The sequence below is a fragment of the Lithobates pipiens genome, unplaced genomic scaffold (genome assembly GCF_037356315.1).
Source record: "Lithobates pipiens isolate NorthernLeopardFrog02 unplaced genomic scaffold, aLitPip1_a1.2 Scaffold_13, whole genome shotgun sequence".
Classification (NCBI taxonomy): domain Eukaryota; kingdom Metazoa; phylum Chordata; class Amphibia; order Anura; family Ranidae; genus Lithobates; species Lithobates pipiens.
Genome location: NW_027507718.1, coordinates 459,297,798 through 459,319,090, shown reverse-complemented (window position 1 = coordinate 459,319,090; position 21,293 = coordinate 459,297,798). Strand labels below are relative to the sequence as shown.

General features: G+C 43.9%; 1 protein-coding gene across 1 annotated transcript in view; it reads right to left on the bottom strand.

Moving 5' to 3' along the window:
• Window positions 1-21,293, bottom strand: part of EVC (EvC ciliary complex subunit 1) — a 161,923-nt gene that overhangs the window by 17,429 nt on the left and 123,201 nt on the right. Inside the window, exons 13-16 of the mRNA XM_077477800.1 lie at window positions 19,813-19,922; window positions 14,396-14,606; window positions 10,253-10,459; window positions 6,050-6,194 (exon numbers count right to left, since the gene is read on the bottom strand). Of these exons, the coding sequence (XP_077333926.1) occupies window positions 6,050-6,194; window positions 10,253-10,459; window positions 14,396-14,606; window positions 19,813-19,922 (673 nt within the window). The remainder of the gene's footprint in view (window positions 1-6,049; window positions 6,195-10,252; window positions 10,460-14,395; window positions 14,607-19,812; window positions 19,923-21,293) is intronic.

Below are 21,293 nucleotides of genomic sequence, written 5' to 3'. Positions count from 1 at the left end.
GTCATTGCGGCTCCAGCCACTCCCACAGCCAGAGTTTGTGAACCCAGAAGCACCTTCAGCAGTGACAGTGCGTTGCTAGAGGGCTTCGTTTTACGGTGTCCCATAATGTGCTTGTATGTGAATGCATACTAGCACATTATGGTATTGCCTTGCAGGATTAAAAATAAAAACAGTGGTTTACTACCGCTTTAATGCAAAACTCCAGTTAAAGTGTTACTAAACCCACAACAGTCAAATCTGTGTGTATATACAGTAAAGCATGCTTGCTATTCTCACCTAAACCTAAAGGAACCTATTGGAACCTAAGGGGTTAATCTGCATTGTATAAAAAGGCTGTTTGATTCTGGCATCTCTGATCTTCCCCTTCTTCCACAGTCCCCAATTTATCTCCTGATAGAAGAGAGTCATTGGAGACACTCTGCAAATGCTCATTTTGGTATGTTTTGCTAGAGAGGTTTTTTTCTTGGGAAAGTGCATGTGATCAGCACAGGGCCAATCAGCACTGTCCATACAGAGGACCAGGGATCTGGAAGGCTCATAGGACAGTCAGAAAACTCCCCCTACAAGTTTTAACCAGTGCTTGGCTGGACACCAATACAAGTCACAAGGCTATATAATGCTGATGAGAAAAGGTATTTAACAGTTTATATTTACTAAAATAATGTAATTTCAGTCTCCTGGGTTTAGTAACACTTTAACACTGCAGTTACAGAAATAGTATTTTTTTTTCTCTTTTAAATAAAAAGTTTAAACTATATAAACAAAAGGCAATTGTTGTGGGCACCCTCTGCAGAGTTTTGTTTGGTAAAGGAAGTGGAACAATAATGTATGAATTGGCAGAAGCAACAGGTAGTTAAACTATTTTACAGAGAAAAGTCAAACTTCTGTGTTAATGCTATTGAAAGACTGCTTCATTTTTTTATTGTTCCCATATATCCACTTTATAGTTGAACTAAAGGAAAACCTTTTTTTTTTTGGATAGAGGAAAGGAGGGTTATAGCCGCTGTCGGTTTTATTTTTGCCATTGGTGTCCCATAAGGAAGAGTTCACTTCCTGTCCTAAAAACAAAACAGGAAGTCAGAGGAAATCCCTCTAAAGTGAGGGAATCAATGATTGTTACTAGGGATAGGCGAACGGTTCTGCCCCAGCATAAATTTGGGCCAAACTTTCGTTGTTCGGTGAACATCCGAACAAACGGGTCTTTCGACTGTTTGTTCGCCCTCCCAAACCGGCCACAATGCATTGCGGCGCTCAACAGTGAATTGCAAGCCCCAATTGGCTGAAGCAGTGAAAGCTTCAGCCAATCAGGGCACAGAGTGCTGTCAGAGTCATGATTGGACACTGTCATCATGACTTTATCCAATCATGGCTCATTCCCACCCCACAGTATAAAAGTATTCTTTCAATGGCAGCCATTTTCAGTGTGATTTCAGCGTGGAGAGAGAGATAGAACAGGGCTCTGTTCAGTACTATTAGTTAGTGTTCTATACTGTGCTATTTTGCTTCAATTTTCAGTGTAGAATATTAATTTAGTGTCAGTCTAGGGATAGTATGATTGTAGTGAGGAGGACCATCATCCCCCGCTTTGCATAGTGTACAGCTAGAGTAGGGACAGCTCAGAAAGTTTCAGTGTAGTGCCGGTTGAACACCGTCTGATTGCATTAATGCCAGTTTAACACCATCTACCTCTGTGCTGCGTTACTGCCAGTTTAATACCATTTGCGTTACGGCCAGTTTAACGCCATATAGTTTTGTGTGCATTACTGCCAGTTTAACGCCATATAGTTCTGTGTGCGTTACTACCAGTTTAACGTAATTTACTTCTGTGTGTGCGTTACTGCTAGTTTAATGCCATTTACCTCTGTGTGCGTCACTGCAGTTTAATGCCATATCGTTTTTTGTGCTTTACTGCCAGGTTTAACGCCATATAGTTCTGTGTGTCACTGAACATTAACGCATTATATTGCAGTATATTATAGTGTATCTCTGGAGTGTGTCTGTGTAGTGTGAGTACTCAAATTAAAGTGCACCAAACACCACTTTACATTAAAGTGAATCAACGTACAGATTTCCACTTCTTCTTTACATTTGCTTATAAACACGCCCCCTCCCTCCCAATAATGTCTGGGAGGGTGCCAGGAACAAATGTGTCCAGAGGCAAAGGTGTACATGATGGGAGGGCATAATTTCCTCTGTTTAGTGAGTTTGCCTGTGCTATCCAGCCACAGCATGCAGAGGAGGTGGTGGACTGGCTTACTAAACCTTCCTCATCCTCTGTCACACAAGCAGAGACAAGAGTGCCAGAGTGGATAAACCTGCCTCCTTGTCCACATCTATTCCTGCCATAGCCCCAACATCAGCCATGGAGGAGTCAGCTGAGTTTTTTGACCACAGCATCAGCCACTTGTGCCTTGATGATGCCCAGCCATTACTGGATTCAGATGTTGGTTCTGAGGTTGAGGATGACAAGAACATGAGCCAAGAGAGAGGGGAGAACACTGGTAGACAAATTAGCATTCATGTTTCCTCCAGCCGCAGCATATTGCCAAGTTATTTCATGTGGTAATGATGATGATGGAGGTGATGATGATCACTGATGCGACTTGGGTGTCAGATAGAGCAGAGGAGGAAACTGAAGGTGAGGTGGCACAACCCCAAGGAGGCCAACATCAAGAAAGAGTAGAGAGCAGCCACCCTATTCCATCACATTCTGCAGCCGTTATTCTCCTGGCCCACTCCCCAAAGCTCTGCTGTCTTGGCCTTTTTCAGCACATCTGCAGCAGATTGCACTGTTGCTATCTGCAAACTGTGTCTCAGGCACATCAAACGTGGCAAAAACACCAGCCATTTGGGTATCACATGCTTAACAAGGCATTTAACGTCCAACCACTCAGCCTGTTGGCAAGAGCACCTAAAAGCCACACAAAAGGGGCACAAATCTATCCCTCCTCCTCCTCGTTACCCACTTCAGTCTGCCCTGCTATACCGAGTCATTATCTCTCAGCAGCCTCCACTGACAGGGATGATGGCATAACACAGGGTGTCCCAGGTCCTAGCATCTCACATCTGCCAGCAGCAGACCACCAGTTGTAGACTGTAGTCGGCACATTTCTCTGCCCCCATCTGCTGCAGTGGGGGGAAAAAAAAATACAGTCCCTGTCACCCACTTGCCCAGCATCTAAATGCAAGCTTGTTAAAGCTGTTGGCTCTCCAACTTCTGTCTTTCAGCCTGGTGGATTCTGCCCCCTTCCATGAATTCGCACAATGTGCTGTACCACAATGGCAGGTTCCCAGTCACTACTACTATTCACACAAGGCCGTTCCATCTCTCTACCATCATGTGGAAGGGAATGTTCTGGCATCGTTGGGCAAGGCAGTCAGCCATAAAATCCACCTTACTGCTGACATGTGGTCCAGCAAGCATGGGCAGGGACAATATAGTTTGTTCACAGCACACTGGGTAACGCTGCTTGCAACTCGAAAGGATTCAGGACAGGGCTCGGTGCTGCAGCTTGTTGTGCCTCAACATCTCCATACAGCAGGTGGTGATGATGACCAGACCTGTGAGCTCTCCCCCCTCCTCCTCCGCTACCACCATGCCCTCCTCTACAGAATTGTCCTATGAACATCAGGTACCCCTGAGGTGGTTCACACCACGGCAGCTGGAGCCAGGAATGGTAGTGTGCGATAATGGCTCAAACCTCCTGTCCGCCTTTAGATGGGGAAAGTTGACACATGTGCCATGCCTGGCACATGTCCTCAATTTGGTGGTAAAGCATTTCCTAAGCACGTACCCAGGGTTGCAAGATGTACTAAAGCTGGCCAGAAGAGCCTCTAGCCATTTCAGGCAGTCATACACAGCCAGTGCTTGGTTGGCTGAAATTCAGTGGGAAATCCACCTGCCCGTAAACTGCCTGATGCCCACCAGGCGGAACTCAACTTTGTCAATGCTGCAGCGGCTATACATGCACCAGAGGGCCGTCAACGAGTACCTGTGCAAATATGGCACAACGACAGGCTCAGGCTGCCTCAGCTTTTTATCCCCATGCCAATGGCTGATCATTAAGGTTGCATGCACTGCATTGTCACCATTTGCAGAGGCCACAAGGATGGTGAGCCGCCAAAGTGCATGCATCAGTGCCACAATCCTTGTTGTGTTCCTGCTGGAGCAGACTCTGCATGGCATTATGGCCAGGGCACTGGAGGCAGAGCAACAGGAGGAGGAGAAGGACGTCCTTTCCTCTCAAGGCCCACTTTATTCAGACACCGTTGTTCCTATGTCACAGAACACACAGGAGGAGAGAGGGGAGGAGGATTCTGGCACTTTCATAGGCTTCGAAGAAGAGGAGGACATGCATCAATCTGTAAGTGATGGCTTTCTAACTCAGGACCCTAGGGAGTAGTAAGTGGCTGGGAGGAGGAAGTCCTAGATACTGTCATCCTGAGTGACCCCAAGGAGTCTGCTTCTCAAGCCTCGGCAAATTTGAGGCGCATGGGCAACCTCATGCTTCAAAGCCTGCGAAAGGACCCAAGAATACATGGCATAAAGGAGAAGGATGATTACTGGTTGGCAACCCTCCCTGACCACCATTATAAGGGGGAAGGTCTCAGAACTCATCCCGTCGCCACAGAGAGCGCAGAAGATAAAATCTCTTGAAGACACATTAAAGAGGATTTTATTGAACATTTTTCCTGACTGCAGTAGGTTACAGTGTTCTGGAACACTTTGTTTTGAGTCTTCTGTTGGTCAAGAGAGGAGCGCTGGAGAAGGCGTCCGACTAAGTGAGGCATTTTGGAATTTTTTTAATCCTCGCCACCCAGGGCTGTCAGCTTCCACTTCCCATCGGCAGCGTCTGCATCACATGGTGGATGATTACCTCGGGGCCAAAACAGATGGAGAAATTTCCAGCTGATGATCCACTGACTTACTGGGTCATGAGAATAGACCACTGGACAGAACTTGACCAGTATGCTATTGAGTTGTTGGGCTGCCCTGCATCCAGCATGCTTTCAGAACGGACATTCAGTGCTGCAGGAGGTTTTGTTACTGATCATAGAATGCGTCTGTCCATAGACTCTGTGGAACGTTTGACTTTTATAAAAATGAATCAGTCCTGGATTACCAGCTATGAAGCCCCTGATGTCTAGGTCACTGAAAAAAATAGAGGGTGACTCTCCCTAATGGGGGCACAGACAGCAATAAAAACTGACAGTGGTTCTAATCCCTCTCCACTCTATCCATAACTAAAAAAGTAATGCCCCTAGTTATACTTTAACCCCTTCATGCCTAAGGGTAAAACAAATTTAAATGCCTTGCAATTTTGACATGTGTTAGTAAAACCGTACATATCATCACAACTACTTTGTGCATCTAGGTGAATTATACCTTGTTTTTTCAGGACAAAGCGGCCTTTCATTTAGTGGTAAATGGTAATGGATATCTTCCCGATTAATTTTTATTATCAAAGGAAAAGTGGCCCAAATTAGTAACTGTACGTAGATTTCTTGCTTCTCCCATAAAAATACTCTTGACCTTTGACCCAAAACTAACCCTGGCACTGACCTAGAGCAAACCCTAAATCAAGGTATTTTTTTAATTATTAGTATTATTATTATTATTATTTTTTTTTTTTTTTTTTACACACTTTTTTTACTATCTCTCAAAAGGACAGAGAGTGATACCATGCATCTCTCTCATTCATTCACACAGACAGAAAACATGGGGGGAGGCTTCACAGTGACTAATCCCTGTCAAAGCCATTTAGAGGCTATCACAGTGATCAGGTGACCCAAAATCGAACTTTCCGAGTCCCAATCATTAGAACGGCTCTTGGTGGGACTCCAGTCTCTGTGCTGGGAGTGGGCTGTGCGCCGTGCTCCCAGCACAAAAGGGATACCCAAATATGCGACCCCATGGAAAAAAAGACCAATCCAGTGGGGACCCATATTTGCATATGGTCGGCGTGAAGGGGTTAATGATGATTAGACAAGAATAAATCTAAATAGATCTTAGAGAATAGTTGTACACAATCTTCCACCAATACATTACCTTTTATGGCCTTTAACTGTTTACTCTTTTCCTTTTCGTAATCCTTTAAGATTTGCTCTGTGTTTTGATAGTAGCTTTGAACCAGATTGTTCACATTACTGCTTGAGATGTACACACTCTCCACTGCAGCCTCCAGCAGACGCTCCTGTTATCCAAAGTTGGAAACATTAAATACAGAAAACAAGCTGCATTCAGCACGAGAAAGGAGAAGTTAGGGCAGAAAAGTCCCTTCAAAATCCTGTCCGAAACCTCGATTTCAATTAAACCAAATACAAAAACACCATCTGGACTGCGTTCAATTATTTATTTCCACCATCCAGAGTGAGTTCAGTGCCTAAAATAGAACACCATGGGCCTTTTGACATCTGGAGCGATGTGTTAGATGTTTACATGCATGTCAAGGTGATTCATGTTCACTTTCATCATTGCAGTATTAATCAAAAAGAGGCAGTGCCTATTGAAATCACAGGGAAATGAGGAACATAATCCCTTTAACTGATCTCTTTATATGTGTAAACAATAGGATTTTTTTAAATTATCAAATGCAGTTGAAGCATATCACCACCAGTCTGATGTCTATTGATGTCTTTTAGGACAATGGAAAGATAACCTTTGTAAATCGATTTAAAGTGGAACTGAAGACATTTTACAAAGACTGTGAGGAGGCATGCTATTATCACAGAAGAGACACACATAGGGGTTGATTTACTAAAGGCAAATACACTTTACACTACAAGTACACTTGGAAGTGCAGTCGCTGTAGATCTGAGGGGAAGATCATCCGATCATGTACAAGCTAAAATGCTGTTTTTTATTTTCCTTGCAGGTCCCCCTCAGATCTACAGCGATTGCACTTCCAAGTGCACTTGTGGTGCAAAGTGGATTTGCCTTTATTAAATCAACCCTAATGTCTCTTCTGAAATAAAATGCACCTACCTGCCTGCTCACAGTCTTCCGAGGAATGTAAACTGGGATACACATACAGCTTACATTGCAGGCACAGTCCCTGTGTGCCAGATGACTGACTCCTGCGCAAGAGTTACATCATCCCGCATCAGCCAATGAAGATGCTCAATGACCAGCACATGCTGGAGATGTACCCAGACCACTAGAGAGGAGGTAAATAATGTGACTTTAGCTCGGACTTAAATTCAGGAGCAGTGGGAGAAGCACTGCACTTGCATCAGCACCCCCTTGCAATATACATCTTCTAGTACAGAATATAATCCAATGTCAGTTTTAATCTGTAAAGGATTCTAAGGTATTGAACCAAGCAGACTCACTGGATATATAATTTGCTTTATATCTTATTGTGTCTTGTTTTTGTATTTATTATGTAATAATGATGCATTAAAGGACAATCATATTGTACACATTAAAAATCTACTGTATATTTGGATCAGAGGGCATTATTGTGTATTAAAGTGGTTTTAAAGGCAGAAGGTTTTTTACCTTAATGCATTCTATGCAAAAGGTAAAAAACCTTCTTTGTGGAGCAGTCCCCTCAGCCCCTCTAATACTTACCTGCGCCCAGTCGTGATCCATCGATATGCACGAGAGCCTCAGCTCTTCAGGGACTCTCCCTCCTCATTCACTGAGACAGCAGCGGGTGCTATTGGCTCCCACTGCTGTCAATTACAGCCAGTGAGCCAATGAGGAGAGAGAGGTGGTGGGGCTGAGCCATGGCTCTGTGTGTGAATAGACATACAGAGTAGCGGTTCGAGAACAAGCCTGCTCGGGTGCCCCCCCCCATTAGCAAGCTACTTGCCGTGGGGGCACTCGGCAGTAGGGAGGGGCCAGGAGCGACAGCGAGGGGCCTAAAAAGAGGAGGATTGGGGCTGCTCTGTGCAAAACCACTGCATTGAGCAGGTAAGTATAACATAACATTTTTGTTACTTAAAGAAATAGACAAATCTTTAATATTGCTTTAAGGAATGCAATTGTTTTGTATTATTTTAATCGCTTGCCGACCGTATTAGTTACAAGGTGGCTTTGCTGTGCAGGATCACATACCTATCATGGGGTGTGCATGCGCACCGCCAGCAGCCCACTCCTGCTGTGATTATACCCAGCGGAAGCCGATCTGTGGGTACCGAGGACTCAATGTCCGCCTGCACCCACGATCATTAGGTAGAGTGGCAGAAAGCCGATCTGCCTACGTAAACAAGTCAGATCGCAGTTCTGTCAGTAGGGGAGGCATTTATCCTGTGTTCTTGCAAAGCAGGGACACAGATCTATGTCTTCCCTTAGTAAAAGCACCTCCCCACAGTACACAAGCACTGGCTAGGAACACATTTAATCCCTTGATTACCTTTGATGTTAACCCCTTCCCAGCCAGTGTCGTACAGTGACAGTAAATATTTTTTTTACCACTGATCACTGTATTAGTGGCACTGGTTCCCAAAAAGTGTCAGTTAGTGTCCGATTTGCCCGCGGCAATATCGCAGTCCTGCTATAAGTCGCTGATCGCCGCCATTACTAGTTAAAAAAAATGAAAAAATTAAAATAAAAATTACATAAATATATCCCATAGTTTGTAGACACTATAATGTTTGCACAAACTAATATACGCTTATGCCGCGTACACACGAGCGGACTTTTCAACATCCAAAGTCCGACGGAATGATTCCGTCAGACTATTCGATCGTGTGTGGGCTACAACGGACTTTTGATTTGCAAAAGTCTGACGGACTTTAGAAAATGGAACATGCTTCAAATTTTTCCGACGGAACTCCGCCGGACCCAGTTCCTCCGAAAAATTCGCTTGTGTGTATGCTATTCCGACGGACTAAAACCGACGCTAGGGCAGCTATTGGCTACTGGCTATGAACTTCCTTATTCGAGTCCAGTCGTACGTCATCACGTTCGAATCCGTCTGAGTTTGGTGTGATTGTGTGTGGCCAAGTCCGCTCAGTCGAAAAGTCCATCAGAACTCTGTCGGAACTCCGGCAGAACTCCTTCGGATGTCTGTCGGACATAAGTCCTCTCGTGTGTACGGGGCTTTACTGGGATTTCTTTTACCAAAAATATGTAGCAGAATACATATTGTCCTAAATTGATAAAGAAATTCGATATTTTTACATTTTTTTATTGTTTTATAGCAAAAAGTTAAAGAAATATTTATTTTTTTCAAAATTGTTGGTCTTTTTTTGTTTATATCAGGGATATGCAATTAGCGAACCTCCAGCTGTTGCAGAACTACAAGTCCCATGAGGCATAGCAAGACTCTGACAGCCACAAGCAGAGGCAGAGGCATGATGGGACTTTTAGTTTTGCAACAGCTGGAGGTCCGCTAATTGCAGATCCCTGGTTTATAGTGTAAAAAATATAAAATGCAGAGGTGATCAAAAGCTTTATTTGTAGGGAAAAAAAGGACACAAATAGTATTGTAATGTCGCACGACCTCGCAAGTAACACAGTGACTTATCACAAAAAACGGCCTGGTCATGAAGGGGGGTAAATCTTCCGGAGGTCAAGTGGTTAATATATTTTGTCGTTTTAAATAAAAAAATTGTTAAAAAATAATTCAGGAGCAGTGCAAAAGCACCGTCATCCCATCACAGGGATCTCCATTAGTTGGACTCACTGGCATATATCTAGATGTTGCAAAGCTCACCAGTTCTTGGACAGCTTTGCCAACATTCTGAAAACGTAGCTTCTGCAAAAACGTTTTTCCAGCTCCCTGAAGAAGTGAGCAATTCTATCACGATACTGCTGACTTTGTACAAACCTTCATTTTTGTTTTTTACAAAAAATACAAAGTTATCACTAGTGTGGATTCTTCACAATTAGGAATAAATCTCCTAATGAGTGATTCCCAAACCAAAGTATTCACTACTATACAAATTTAACACTGAGCTAAACTACCAGCAGAATTGTCAGTGGCATGGAAGTACTGCAGCTCCCTCATGTTTCAGCACACAGCTCTTCGTTTTATCCCCAAACTACCCCAACTCTGCAGTGTGCTGGCAGGTTGCTCCACTTAAGCTGGCCACACAGTCAGCCAGCGGGTTGTATGAAAAAACTGTCCCGATTCTCCAAACCACATGGATGCAGGAATCCTCCCTGCTGTTTCACTGTATTCTGACAGCAGGGAGATTTCCCCATCATCAGAATACACAGATAAGTGCTGCAGATTATTACCTGCTGCACTGAAAAAATAAATAAATAAATACCGACAGGGAGGTTGAACAGAAGCATCACCTTAAATTCACTGTTCTCTTCTATCATACTCTTGGCAGCCTCCTGCTGTGCATGGTGTATCAGGCTCTGTCCTATGGCATGCTCCATGTGCTGGCGAATCCCGTGATTGGCTTCTGTCAGGTCTAAAAGAAGCTGTTGCTGGAAGTCACTGCGTGCCTGCCAGGTTTCCTCCTCCAGCTTGCTTTCCTCCTCTGAGATATGAGCTTCCTGTTCAAGAGAAAAAGGGATACGTATTATAACAGAGCTGCCATTTATAGAGCAGTTCTGACCAGTCCTCCCATTACATTCTTTTCTACATCATCCACAGTGTCCAATAAAACCCGATACACGGTTTTAAGTCATTTTGTCTTTTCTTAGGCCACTTTCCCACTGAAGCGGCACTCGCGTTAGCGGTAAAGTGACGCTAGTTTTAGCAGCGCTTTACAGTTTTTAGCGGCGCTTTTCGTCCACTAGCGGGGAGCTTTTAACCCCTGCTAGTGGACGAAAAAGGGTTAAAAGCGCCCTCAAAGCACTTTGCAGATGCTTTGGCGACACTGGCCATTAATTTCAATGGCAAGGGTGTTTTGGAAGGGGTGTATTCACTGCTCCTAAACCGCCCCAAAGATCCTGCCTGCAGAACTTTTTTTTAACGTTCCACAAGTGCACCGCTCCAGTGTGAAAGCACTCAGCTTTCACACTGGAGTGACAGGAGAGGTGCTTTACAGGTAATTTGCAGATGCTGTTTTTAGCATTAAAATGCCTGTAAATCACCTAAATGGCCTTAGTGTCTTATGCCATATTCTGCTTTGCCCTAGCTTTGGAATCTACGACCTACTGTTCTCTTTACCATCTTACAGTGGGAATAGAAAAGAATCACTTTATCCTGGAGATCGTTTGACAGTGCCTTGCCAACCATAACTGATTGTGCGCTTCAGTTGCACTACCAGGGACAGAAATGCTCCAGGAAAGCTCTTTTCATACTGAGCGAAACAAAATGACCAAAGCTGATCACAGTTGGAAGTCAAATGGCTTTTTTGTGCCATTGAGAAAATGATTAGCTACACCTGATTGAGTTCACAAGTGATTTTTTTTGGAGGGGGGTGATCCTTTTTCCAACTCAGTGATTCTGTTTTTGATTTTTATTTTTTTTTATCTGACATATTGGTGTTATATTGGAGATATAGATATAGATAGATAGATATATCTATATATATCTATTACACACACGCTTGGATACTATAAGTTGTACTGAGTAAATACATTTGGATAAAACAAAATATGTGCATGTCTTCATTTCAGGCTGCAAAGCAATAGAATGTGATTATTTTAAAAGGGGGTGATTCTTTTCTATACCTACTACCTGTATATTCTTTTTGTGTAGGATATCATTCAACATTATGTTATCCCTGAAACACATCCCCAGCAATCTGCCCCAAAAGAAAGAGGAGCAGACCCTGAAGATAGCTGTCGGGACGATGCAGGAGTGTAAATGAAGATAGGATGCTGAGGAGCTGTCTCTCCTGTATCTACTTACTCCAAGCTTAGGACATATCGCTTAGCATTGGCTATATTTTGCAATCCTACCTAAATATGTCCATATGTCCAATGAGCTGATACTGTATATCATTTTTTTAAAAATACAGAACCTGACCGCGAGATTGTGTTTCCAGCGCGATCCCATCGCACTTGTTCTCGGTGACAGGGTACTGTACATCTTGCGCTGGCTGCAATAGGAAAATGTCACATTTTCCTATTGCAGCCAGTGTGAGAAAGAAGCGACAATAGAGCCGGCATTGGTTCCCCATCCATGGGCATACCAGGCCCTTAGGTCTGGTAAGGATTTTAAGTGGAGCCCCTACATGAAAAAACGGTGTGGGCGCCCCCTCAAAATCCATACCAGACCCCTATCCGAGCACGCAGCCCGGACGGTCAGGAAAGGGGGTGGGGACGAGCGAGCGCTGCCCCCCCCCAAACCGTACCAGGCCGCATGCCCTCAACATGGGGGGGATGGGTGCTTTGGGCAAGGGGGGTGCCCCCCCCCACCCCAAAGCACCTTGTCCCCATGTTGAAGACGACAAGGGCCTTTTCCGGACAACCCTGGCTGTTGGTTATCGAGGTCTGTGGGTGGGGGGGGGGGCTTATCGGAATCCAGGAGCCCCCTTTAATAAGGGAGCCCCCAGATCCAGGCCCCCCACCCTATGTGAATGAGTATGGGGTACATCATACCCCTACTCATTCACCTGGGGAAAAAAGTGTAAAAAAAAAAAACAGGATTCCCATGGATCCTGTTATTTGCTTTGTAGTGCTACTGCTGCTCCTTACAATGCAATTCTATGACTTTGGGTAACTGATGTAAGTGATGCCTTATCCCACCGCCCATTACAAGAAATGTAAGCTTTTAACCTCAGAGGAACCCCTTAAATCAATGTTAGCAAGGAACCCTTGCTAAAAACAACTATTATATCTACAGGCCACAATACATTATAGTGATTTAGTAGGTTGTAGATATAACCATAAAAACGACTCTTCGTATAATCATGAAATTAAGAACAAGAATAAGTGAACAAAAAAATGTAAAAAGAATTAGTGAAAATTGCCTCTTAAACCCAGTAGACAAAGTTTTTTTTTTTCCTTTTGCTCAACTCAGTGGGCTAAACACACACAAAATACAAAAACAAAAAACCTCAGAGATCGCCATACTAACACAAGCAATGCAAGTACAGCGATCTCCCCCACTGCGCCTTTGTGTTCTGACAGGGGGACTCCCCTCCAACAGAACACACTGATCAGTGCTCACAGCCATTGGCTACAAGCACTGATCAGATTCTAGCATGTCCTTTCGACAGAAGGTGGTCGTTAGATTGGCTTCCGTCAGAAAGGCAACTATATACACTGACCGAATTTTGTCTGGTTCCTGTTAAACCGACTGATATTCGGCCCATGCGTACCCAGCCTTATTGAGGGTGGTGATTGGAGAAATATCTGCTTACATTGGTGATCAGTAGAAAAGTTCTCACACGTTGATGGTCAGTGGCTAGTCAAGGAATCCCTAACAAAGTCTGGAGGAATCTTATGGTTACACAGAACCCTGGTTGAGAAGGGATGCTCCTGAGGTTAAGCTACAATGTAATGGTTAAATCAAAAATTACTTTAGGATTTTCCTTTCTCCTTCACCTTTCCATTTTCTTTTCCCTCCCATTATGCTCTTTTGAGTTGCTATTGACTCCCTGTTTGACAACAGTTACATAAGGTTAGTTACATGTGCCTCCTTACCTGCACATCCAGGATACTTCCTTGGTGCTGAATGGAGCACCAGGGGAGCAAAGGAAAAGTATGTACATGCTGTTGGAGAGGGCTGGGGAATTACAGAAAACCTATTGCTTTGGCCCAAATGGTCTAAACACATGTTTGGGTTTAAATGGTTAGTTTCTGTTTTCCAAAAATGGCCTATACCAGTAAGGGGCACCTGAAAACAAACTGTGCAACCTTTACCAAAGGTAAACAATGCCCTTCCTAATGGTGTAGGCCATTTTTGTACCTCCCAAAGCCTGGCCAAAAAGCTGTCAGAAATGGGATCATCCATCCTGCCCTGTTGCTGGGACAGTGCTAAGACACTCCCAGCCAATTCAAACTCCCTTGCATGTGCTTCCTCTCCTCTCCCCTGTCGCAGTATCTCTAAACCCAGCGATGCTCCTATGCAGGATATAAGGTACAACTTTTTTAGAGGTCTGAGAGCTTGCAGCAGTGATGGCTGGGAGTGTCTTAGCAATGTCCTAGCAACAAGGCCGGTGCCCTCTCTGGGAATCTAGTACGCAAATGGCCTACACCAAGACATTATAGAACTTTAGTGAGAGTTGCACAGTTTTTATCTGCAGGTGCCCCTTACCTGCATAGGCAGTTTCTTTAGCTAAAGGTGAACGAATCCTTAAAGGAAAACACTTCAATAGTAACTCAAACTATAGAATACATTTTGTTTAAAACAGCTCACTCTGCAGCCTTAGCAGTCACATACGTGAGTTTTCTGATAGATAAATTAGGGTATTAATTAGGGACAAATCCAAAAAGGTTAAATTGAGTGAGGTGCACCTTTCCTCATCTAGCACTGTCTCAAGTGGCACAGCTAATCACAGTGCTGCAATTAAGGGATGCAGAAGGTCTGCTTACCATCTCATTCTGGGTTTGCCATTGCTCTTCATTCTGTAAGTGCCACTTGCCCTTTTCTAAGGCATGTTGTTCCTTCAGCTCTTGAACAATGACAATCTTTCTGGACATTCTCATCTGTGTGAGAGTTGCCATAGTTATAGTTCGAAGGGAAAGCGTACGCATGACAGATCTTAGCAAAAACTTGTGTCTCTGTATTGCGAGTCTGTGGGACCTGGAAAAAGGCAAGATGGAGTTACAATACAGTTTACTACAGATTCAGGTAACAGAAAACAAAAAAATAAAGAAATATTGTTCACACTTAATGGCTACATAGATATTTCTATTTACTGGAAGGTTTAAAATGAAAGTCTTTTCATTTCTTTAGATACACATAATTGTACTAATATAAATGATCTTATCAGGTCACGATAAATGGTTTAAAAATAGGATTTTTGTACGCACCGTAAAATCCTTTTCTCTGAAGTTCATTGACGGACACAGCTCCTTTAGCCCCTTGCCGCCTAGCGTACGCAGATGTGCGTACTCAGCTTTCGGGGGTTATACCGGGATGATGCCCGCAGCTGCAGACATCATCCCGTTACTCTTTTTTAGAGCCGGCGATCGGCTTTCGAGCGATACCAACCAATGTGGCTAAAAGCCGCTCGGCTGTTATACCAGAGGAGTGGGAGGGGACTTCCCTCCCCTTCCGCCGATCCTGCCGCTCTTACCGGGCCTCCCATTACACCAGGAGTCCCGATCAACAATCCGATGCCACCGGCGGCTAGGGACAGACTGGAATGAACCCGTAAGCGGCTTCATTCCAGTCTCCCAATTGTAAACACGGAAGCAACGTCATGACGTCACTTCCCGTTTACTCGGCTGCCAATGGTACCAGTTTAAAAAAAAAAATACAGTATTCAGAATCGCCAAAAATGGCAATCTGACTACTTTTAAGTGCAAAGGAGGGATTGTAGGTCTTTTAGAGTACCTGTCACCACCTATTACTGTCACAAGGGATGTTTACATTCCTTGTGACAGCAAAAAAAGTGATACTTTTTTTTTTTAAAACAATTTATTAATATTAAAATAAATAAGAAACAAAAATGTTTAAAGCGCCCCCATTGCCGCGACCTCGTGCAGCAAAGAAAACGCATATGGAATCTGTGTTCAAATCACACATGTGAGGTATTGCCGTGATCGTCAGAGCGAGTGCAACCTTCTCTGTAACTCTAACCTGGTAACTGTAAAACATTTTTTAAAGTGTCGCCTATGGAGATTTTTAGGTACCGTAGTTTGTCATTCCACGAGTGCGTGCAATTATAAAGCGTGACATGTTTGGTATCTATTTACTCGGCGTAACATCATCTTTCACAATAAACAAAAAAATTGCGCTAACTTTACTGTTTTGTTTTTTTTTTATTCATGAAAGTGTCCCTTTTCCCAAAAAAGTTGTGTTTAAAACACCATTGCATAAATACCGTGTGACATAAAATATTGCAACAATCGCTATTTTATCTCTAGATTCCCGCTAAAAAAATAATAATAATATATATATATATATAATATGTTTTGGGGTTCTAAGTAATTAAGCAAAAAATACGGATTTTAACTTTTAAACATCAAATGTCAAAAATAGGCTTAGTCATGAAAGGGTTAAATCTTGACCGTAGGGTTATCATGTCACCTTCAGGAGAGGACTAGGTAGAACATGTAACACATGTAAAAACAGCAAGACTACATAGCTCCGCCCAGGGGGCGGTTCCTCTGGCTATAACCCCTCAGCCTGCTTCCTGCAGCTCAGTACGTCAACAAGCAGTACAACGTAAAATAGGAGCGGTGGGTGCTGTGTCAATCCAGGGCTGGTGCAAGGATTTTTGACACTCTAGGCAGAACCTCATTTTGCCGCCCCATCAGCTCCACCCCCGACTCCACCCCCTTTACCCTGCCCATGTGACAGAAGGCGCCGCTATACAGGAAGCATCAGCTCTGCTTCCTCTAGTGCTGGCTCCAATGCCACGCTGCACCTATAATTACACTACCGGTCAGACTGAGTTTGTTACATGCTGCAGCCTGCAGAGCATGCAAACCTGGAGGGAAACCAGCGGCCGGGCGCCCCTAGGCAGCATTGCGCCCTAGGCGGCTGCCTAGTTTGCCTAGTGGTAGCACCGGCCCTGTGTCAATCAATGAACTTCAGAGAAACAGATTTTAGTAGAAAAATCCTATTTTCTCTTTCGTTCAATGACGGACACAGTTCCTTTAAATCTTGACCGTAGGGACATCCCCAAGCAGTGTCAAAACAAGGGGTGTAAACAGCAACAAATAACTTCACCCACAACCAGAGGAACGCCTCAACGGAGGAGTTGCCATCTGAAACAGTCGCACCAGAACTTGCCACCAACGTATGCATCAAAAATGCATTTAGAACAAACATGCAACTTTCTTTAAAAAAGAAAAAGGTTTAAATTGCAACTTTACACAGCCGCCTGCAAAACTTTGCGGCCAAAGCAAGCATCCGAAGATGCGCTTACATCGACTTTTTAGATTTTGTGAAAGTGTGAACGGACGACCAAGTCGCCGACTTACACACCTGAAAGAGAGACGCTTGATGTCGGAAAGCCCAGGAGGTCCCAATTCCCCTGGTGGAATGGACCGTGACAGGAAAGTGGGGCACCTGCCCCTTCAAGGCGCAAGCCTAGACCACGATCTGTCTGATCCACTGGGAAATGGTGGTAGACGAGACCGCTAGACCTTTTTTCGGACCAGTCACAGAAACAAACAGAGAGTCTGACTTCTGGAAGGGAGCCGTAGCTGACAGATATACCTTCAGAGCCCAAACCACGTCCAGGGAATGTAGGGAAACTTCTTTTGGATGTGTCAACTTAGGACAAAGGGATAGTAATACAATGTCCTCATTGAGATGGAATGCCGAAATCACTTTTGGAAGAAAAGAGGGTTTGCGGACGTAGCACCGCCTTATCCCTGTGGATAACCAGATAGGGCGACTTGCAAGACAAGGCCGCCAACTCAGAAACTCTCCTGGCAGATGTAATAGCCACTAAAAAGACAACTTTCTGGGAAAGCGTCAACAAGGGAATCTCCCTGATGTTCTCAAACGGCCGTTTCTGAAGCGCCGATAGCACCACGTTCAGATCCCACGGAGGTAGGGGTGGTAGAACCGGAGGGACTACACGCCGAACCCCTTGTACAAAGGTGCTTACCAATGAGGGAGATGCCAGGGGGTGTTGGAAAAAGAAAGCCAAGGTTGATATCTGTCCCTCGATGGTGCTTAAGGTAAGTTTCTGATCCATTCTTCCATTCCTCGCTGTAAAAACAGCAGGATTCTAGAAATCGAATAAGTGCACGGACACCACCCCATCTCCTCACACATGGAGATGTAGGCCTTCCATGTACGATGGTAAATCTTCCGCGAATAAGATTTCTGTGCCATCAGCATAGTGGAAATTACCGAGTCCAACAGACCTTGGTATTTTAGTACCTGGTTTTCAACTGCCATTAAAACAAGATACGGTAAAACAGGATGGAGTATCAGACCTTGCGATAGGAGGTCTTCTCGCATCGGCAACTGCCAAGGAGCGTCCGCCACCAGGTGTACTAGGTCGGCATACTAGGGATGCAGCGGCCAATCTGGGGCAATCAATATTACTGGAATCCCCTCGGCCTCCACTCTGTGTAGCAGACGTGGTAACAGTTTGAGCGGGGGAAAGGCATAAATCAGCCGATACTGCCCCCATGGAGCCACCAACGCATATGACGTGTCCGCCGAGGGGTCTCTTGTCCTGGACACAAACCTCTGCACCTTTTGATTGAGCCGAGAGGCCAAGAGATCCACATCTGGTGTGCCCCACCGCAGGCAAAGAAGCCTGAATACCTCTGGATGTAATGACCATTCTCCTGGGTCCAGCATCTGGCGACTTAGGTAGTCCGCCTGCCAGTTTTCCACACCGGGATGTAAATGGCCGACACATGTCGCTCTGCACGCTGGAGGATGTGAGCGACCTGCCATGCCGCAGCTGAGCTCCTTGTTCCTCCTTGATTGTTGACATATGCCACCGCTGTGGCGTTGTCCGACTGGGGCTTAATAATAAGAGCTTAATAGATAGGGGAGCTAGGGCTTAAAATGCTATAGAACTGATACAGGTAAATATGTCCCTATTCTCATTATCAGCTCAGGAGTTATTAATATGCAAGATGTCCTTTCAATGGATTGATAATAATGTACTGGAATGCAGATAAGTCTGTTAATTGTCACTGCTGCTCTGTTTCTTAATTTAAAAATAAAAATGTCATGGGTGACCTGGTTCCTGTACAACATGGCTGCCTGGCCCTCAGTCCACATTATCATCACAAAATCATGGAGAGTAGAGCATCCCAAAAGCTGATAGTATGGGGGCAAGTCCAGAATACATTATATGCTAGCAGGAGAGTCATCACATCTGTAGCACTGAGTGTGGGGCACAATACCCAATACAAGGTATTGTCCATATTCCCACCGCACATGTTCTTGAACACAGGCTCTTCAGTAGTGAGTGCTTTAGCAACCGCCAGCTGGAAACTGGGCTGGTCATGAAACAACGCATATATTCGCCAGCGTGCTGTGGACCATCAGATAGCAACTAAAAATTTTATTGCAAAAAGATTACATCACAAAGGACCAAGCGCAACATTTTGGAGCTGTGCAGATACTCTTCGTCAAGCATGTGATTAGATTATCACATGCCTGACAAAGGGGTCCAACGTGGCACCGGAAACATTGCACTTGGTCTTTGTGATGTGATCTTTCTGTAATAAAAGTTTCGGATGATGTCTGATGATCCACGGTATGCTGGCAAATATGTGCGTTGTTTCACGATACCCAATACAGTGCAGCATGTGAAGAGTAGGGTGCTAACTCTTTAATGACCTAGACCAAGCAATCAGAATCCATCATTTACATGTATCAGGTCTGACTTGAACAGAATGAATTCTGACTGGCTGCAAATAAGAATTAGTGCTTTATTAACTGAATATGTCCAACCGTAATTATATATGTACATGAGGCTGACATATTAGCTCATTGTGTATGCAGGTTATGCTTTAGGCTTAGTAGTGCTGCACTAATTTATGTTATAATTTATTGGTGGGTAACCTTGGTACCAAATCCAAAAATGAACATGAATCTAAAAACTATGAGGTTGAACTTTAACAGGATCATGCAACATATAAAATACTATAGTTAAAACATTAATTTTATTAGTCATCGCAATTAAAAGGATACATATCCAACTGGGAATGTGGTGATGACTGCATTTAATAAGACATTTAAGGATGTGTTAAAGAACACAGAACTGCATTCATTAGTGCCTTTAACAACTTCCTAAAGTTCAGTTTAAAGCTGGTTTAATATTGGAAAGCCATTGGACAAATGTTTCTTTACTTACTCCTCGTTGAGGCCAGATAACCGATCTAACACATCTCTGGTGATCTGCTGTTGTGTCTCACATACATACTTATCAAGCATGGCTGACAGGGCTTGCTCTCGTGACCATAACTGCAACAAGAACAAAAGTAAAATGAAACAAAATATTTCATATAGTGTACAGTGCCTTGAAAAACTATTCGTACCCCATGAAATTTTCCACATTTTGTCATGTTACAACCAAAACCATAAATGTATTTTATTGTGATAGACCAACATAAAGTGGCACATAATTGTGAAGTGGAAGGAAAATGATAAATGGTTTTCAATTTTTTTTTTCAAATAAATGTCTGAAAAGTGTGGCATGCATTTATATTCAACCCCCGTGAGTCAATACTTTGTAGACCCACCTTTTGCTGCAATTACAGCTGCAAGTATTTTTGGGGATGTCTCTACCAGCTTTACACATTTAGAGAGTGACATTTCTGCCCATTGTTCTTTGCAAAATAGCTTAAGCTCTGTCAGATTAGATGGAGAGCGTCTGTGAATAGCAATTTTCAAGTCTTGCCACAGATTCTAAATTGGATTCAGGTCTGGACTGTGACTGGGACATTCTAACACATGAATATGCATTGATCTAAGCCATTCCATTGTAGCTCTGGCTATATGTTTATGGTCATTGTCCTGCTGAAAGGTGAGCCTCCACCCCAGTCTCAAGTCTTTTGCAAATTCTAACAGGTTTTCTTCTAGGATTGCCCTGTATTTGGCTTCATCCATATTCCCATCAACTCTGACCAGCTGCCCTTTCTCTGCTGAAGAAAAGCATTCCCACAACATGATGCTGCCACCACCACCATGTTTCACGATGGGGATGGTGTGTTCAGGGTGATGTGCAGTGTTAGTTTTCCACCATACATAGTTTTGCTTTAAAGCCAAAAAGTGAAATTGGTCTCATCTGACCAGAGCACCTTCTTGTGTTTGCTGTGCCCACCACATGGCTTCTCGCAAACTTCAAATTGGACTTCTTATTGCTTTCTTTCAACAATGGCTTTCTTCTTGCCATTCTTCCATAAAGGCCAAATTTGTGGAGTGTAGTTGTCCTGTGGACAGATTCTCCCACCTGGGCTGTGGATCTCTGCAGCTCCTCCAGAGTTCCCATGGGCCTCTTGACTGCTTCTCTGATTAATGCTCTCCTTGCCTGGCCTGTCAATTTAGCTGGTCGCCATGTCTTGGTAGGTTTGCAGTTGCGCCATACTCTTTCCATTTTCGGTTGATGGATTTAACAGTGCTCTGTGAGATGTTCAAACCTTGGGATATTTTTTTTATAACCTAACCCTGCTTTAAACTTCTCCACAACTTTATCCCTGACCTGTCTGGTGTGTTCCTTGGCCTTTGTTATGCTGTTTGTTCACTGAGCTCCTCTAACAAACCTCTGACGGCTTCACAGAACAGCTGTATTTATATTGAGATTAAATTACACACAGGTGGACTCTATTTACTAAT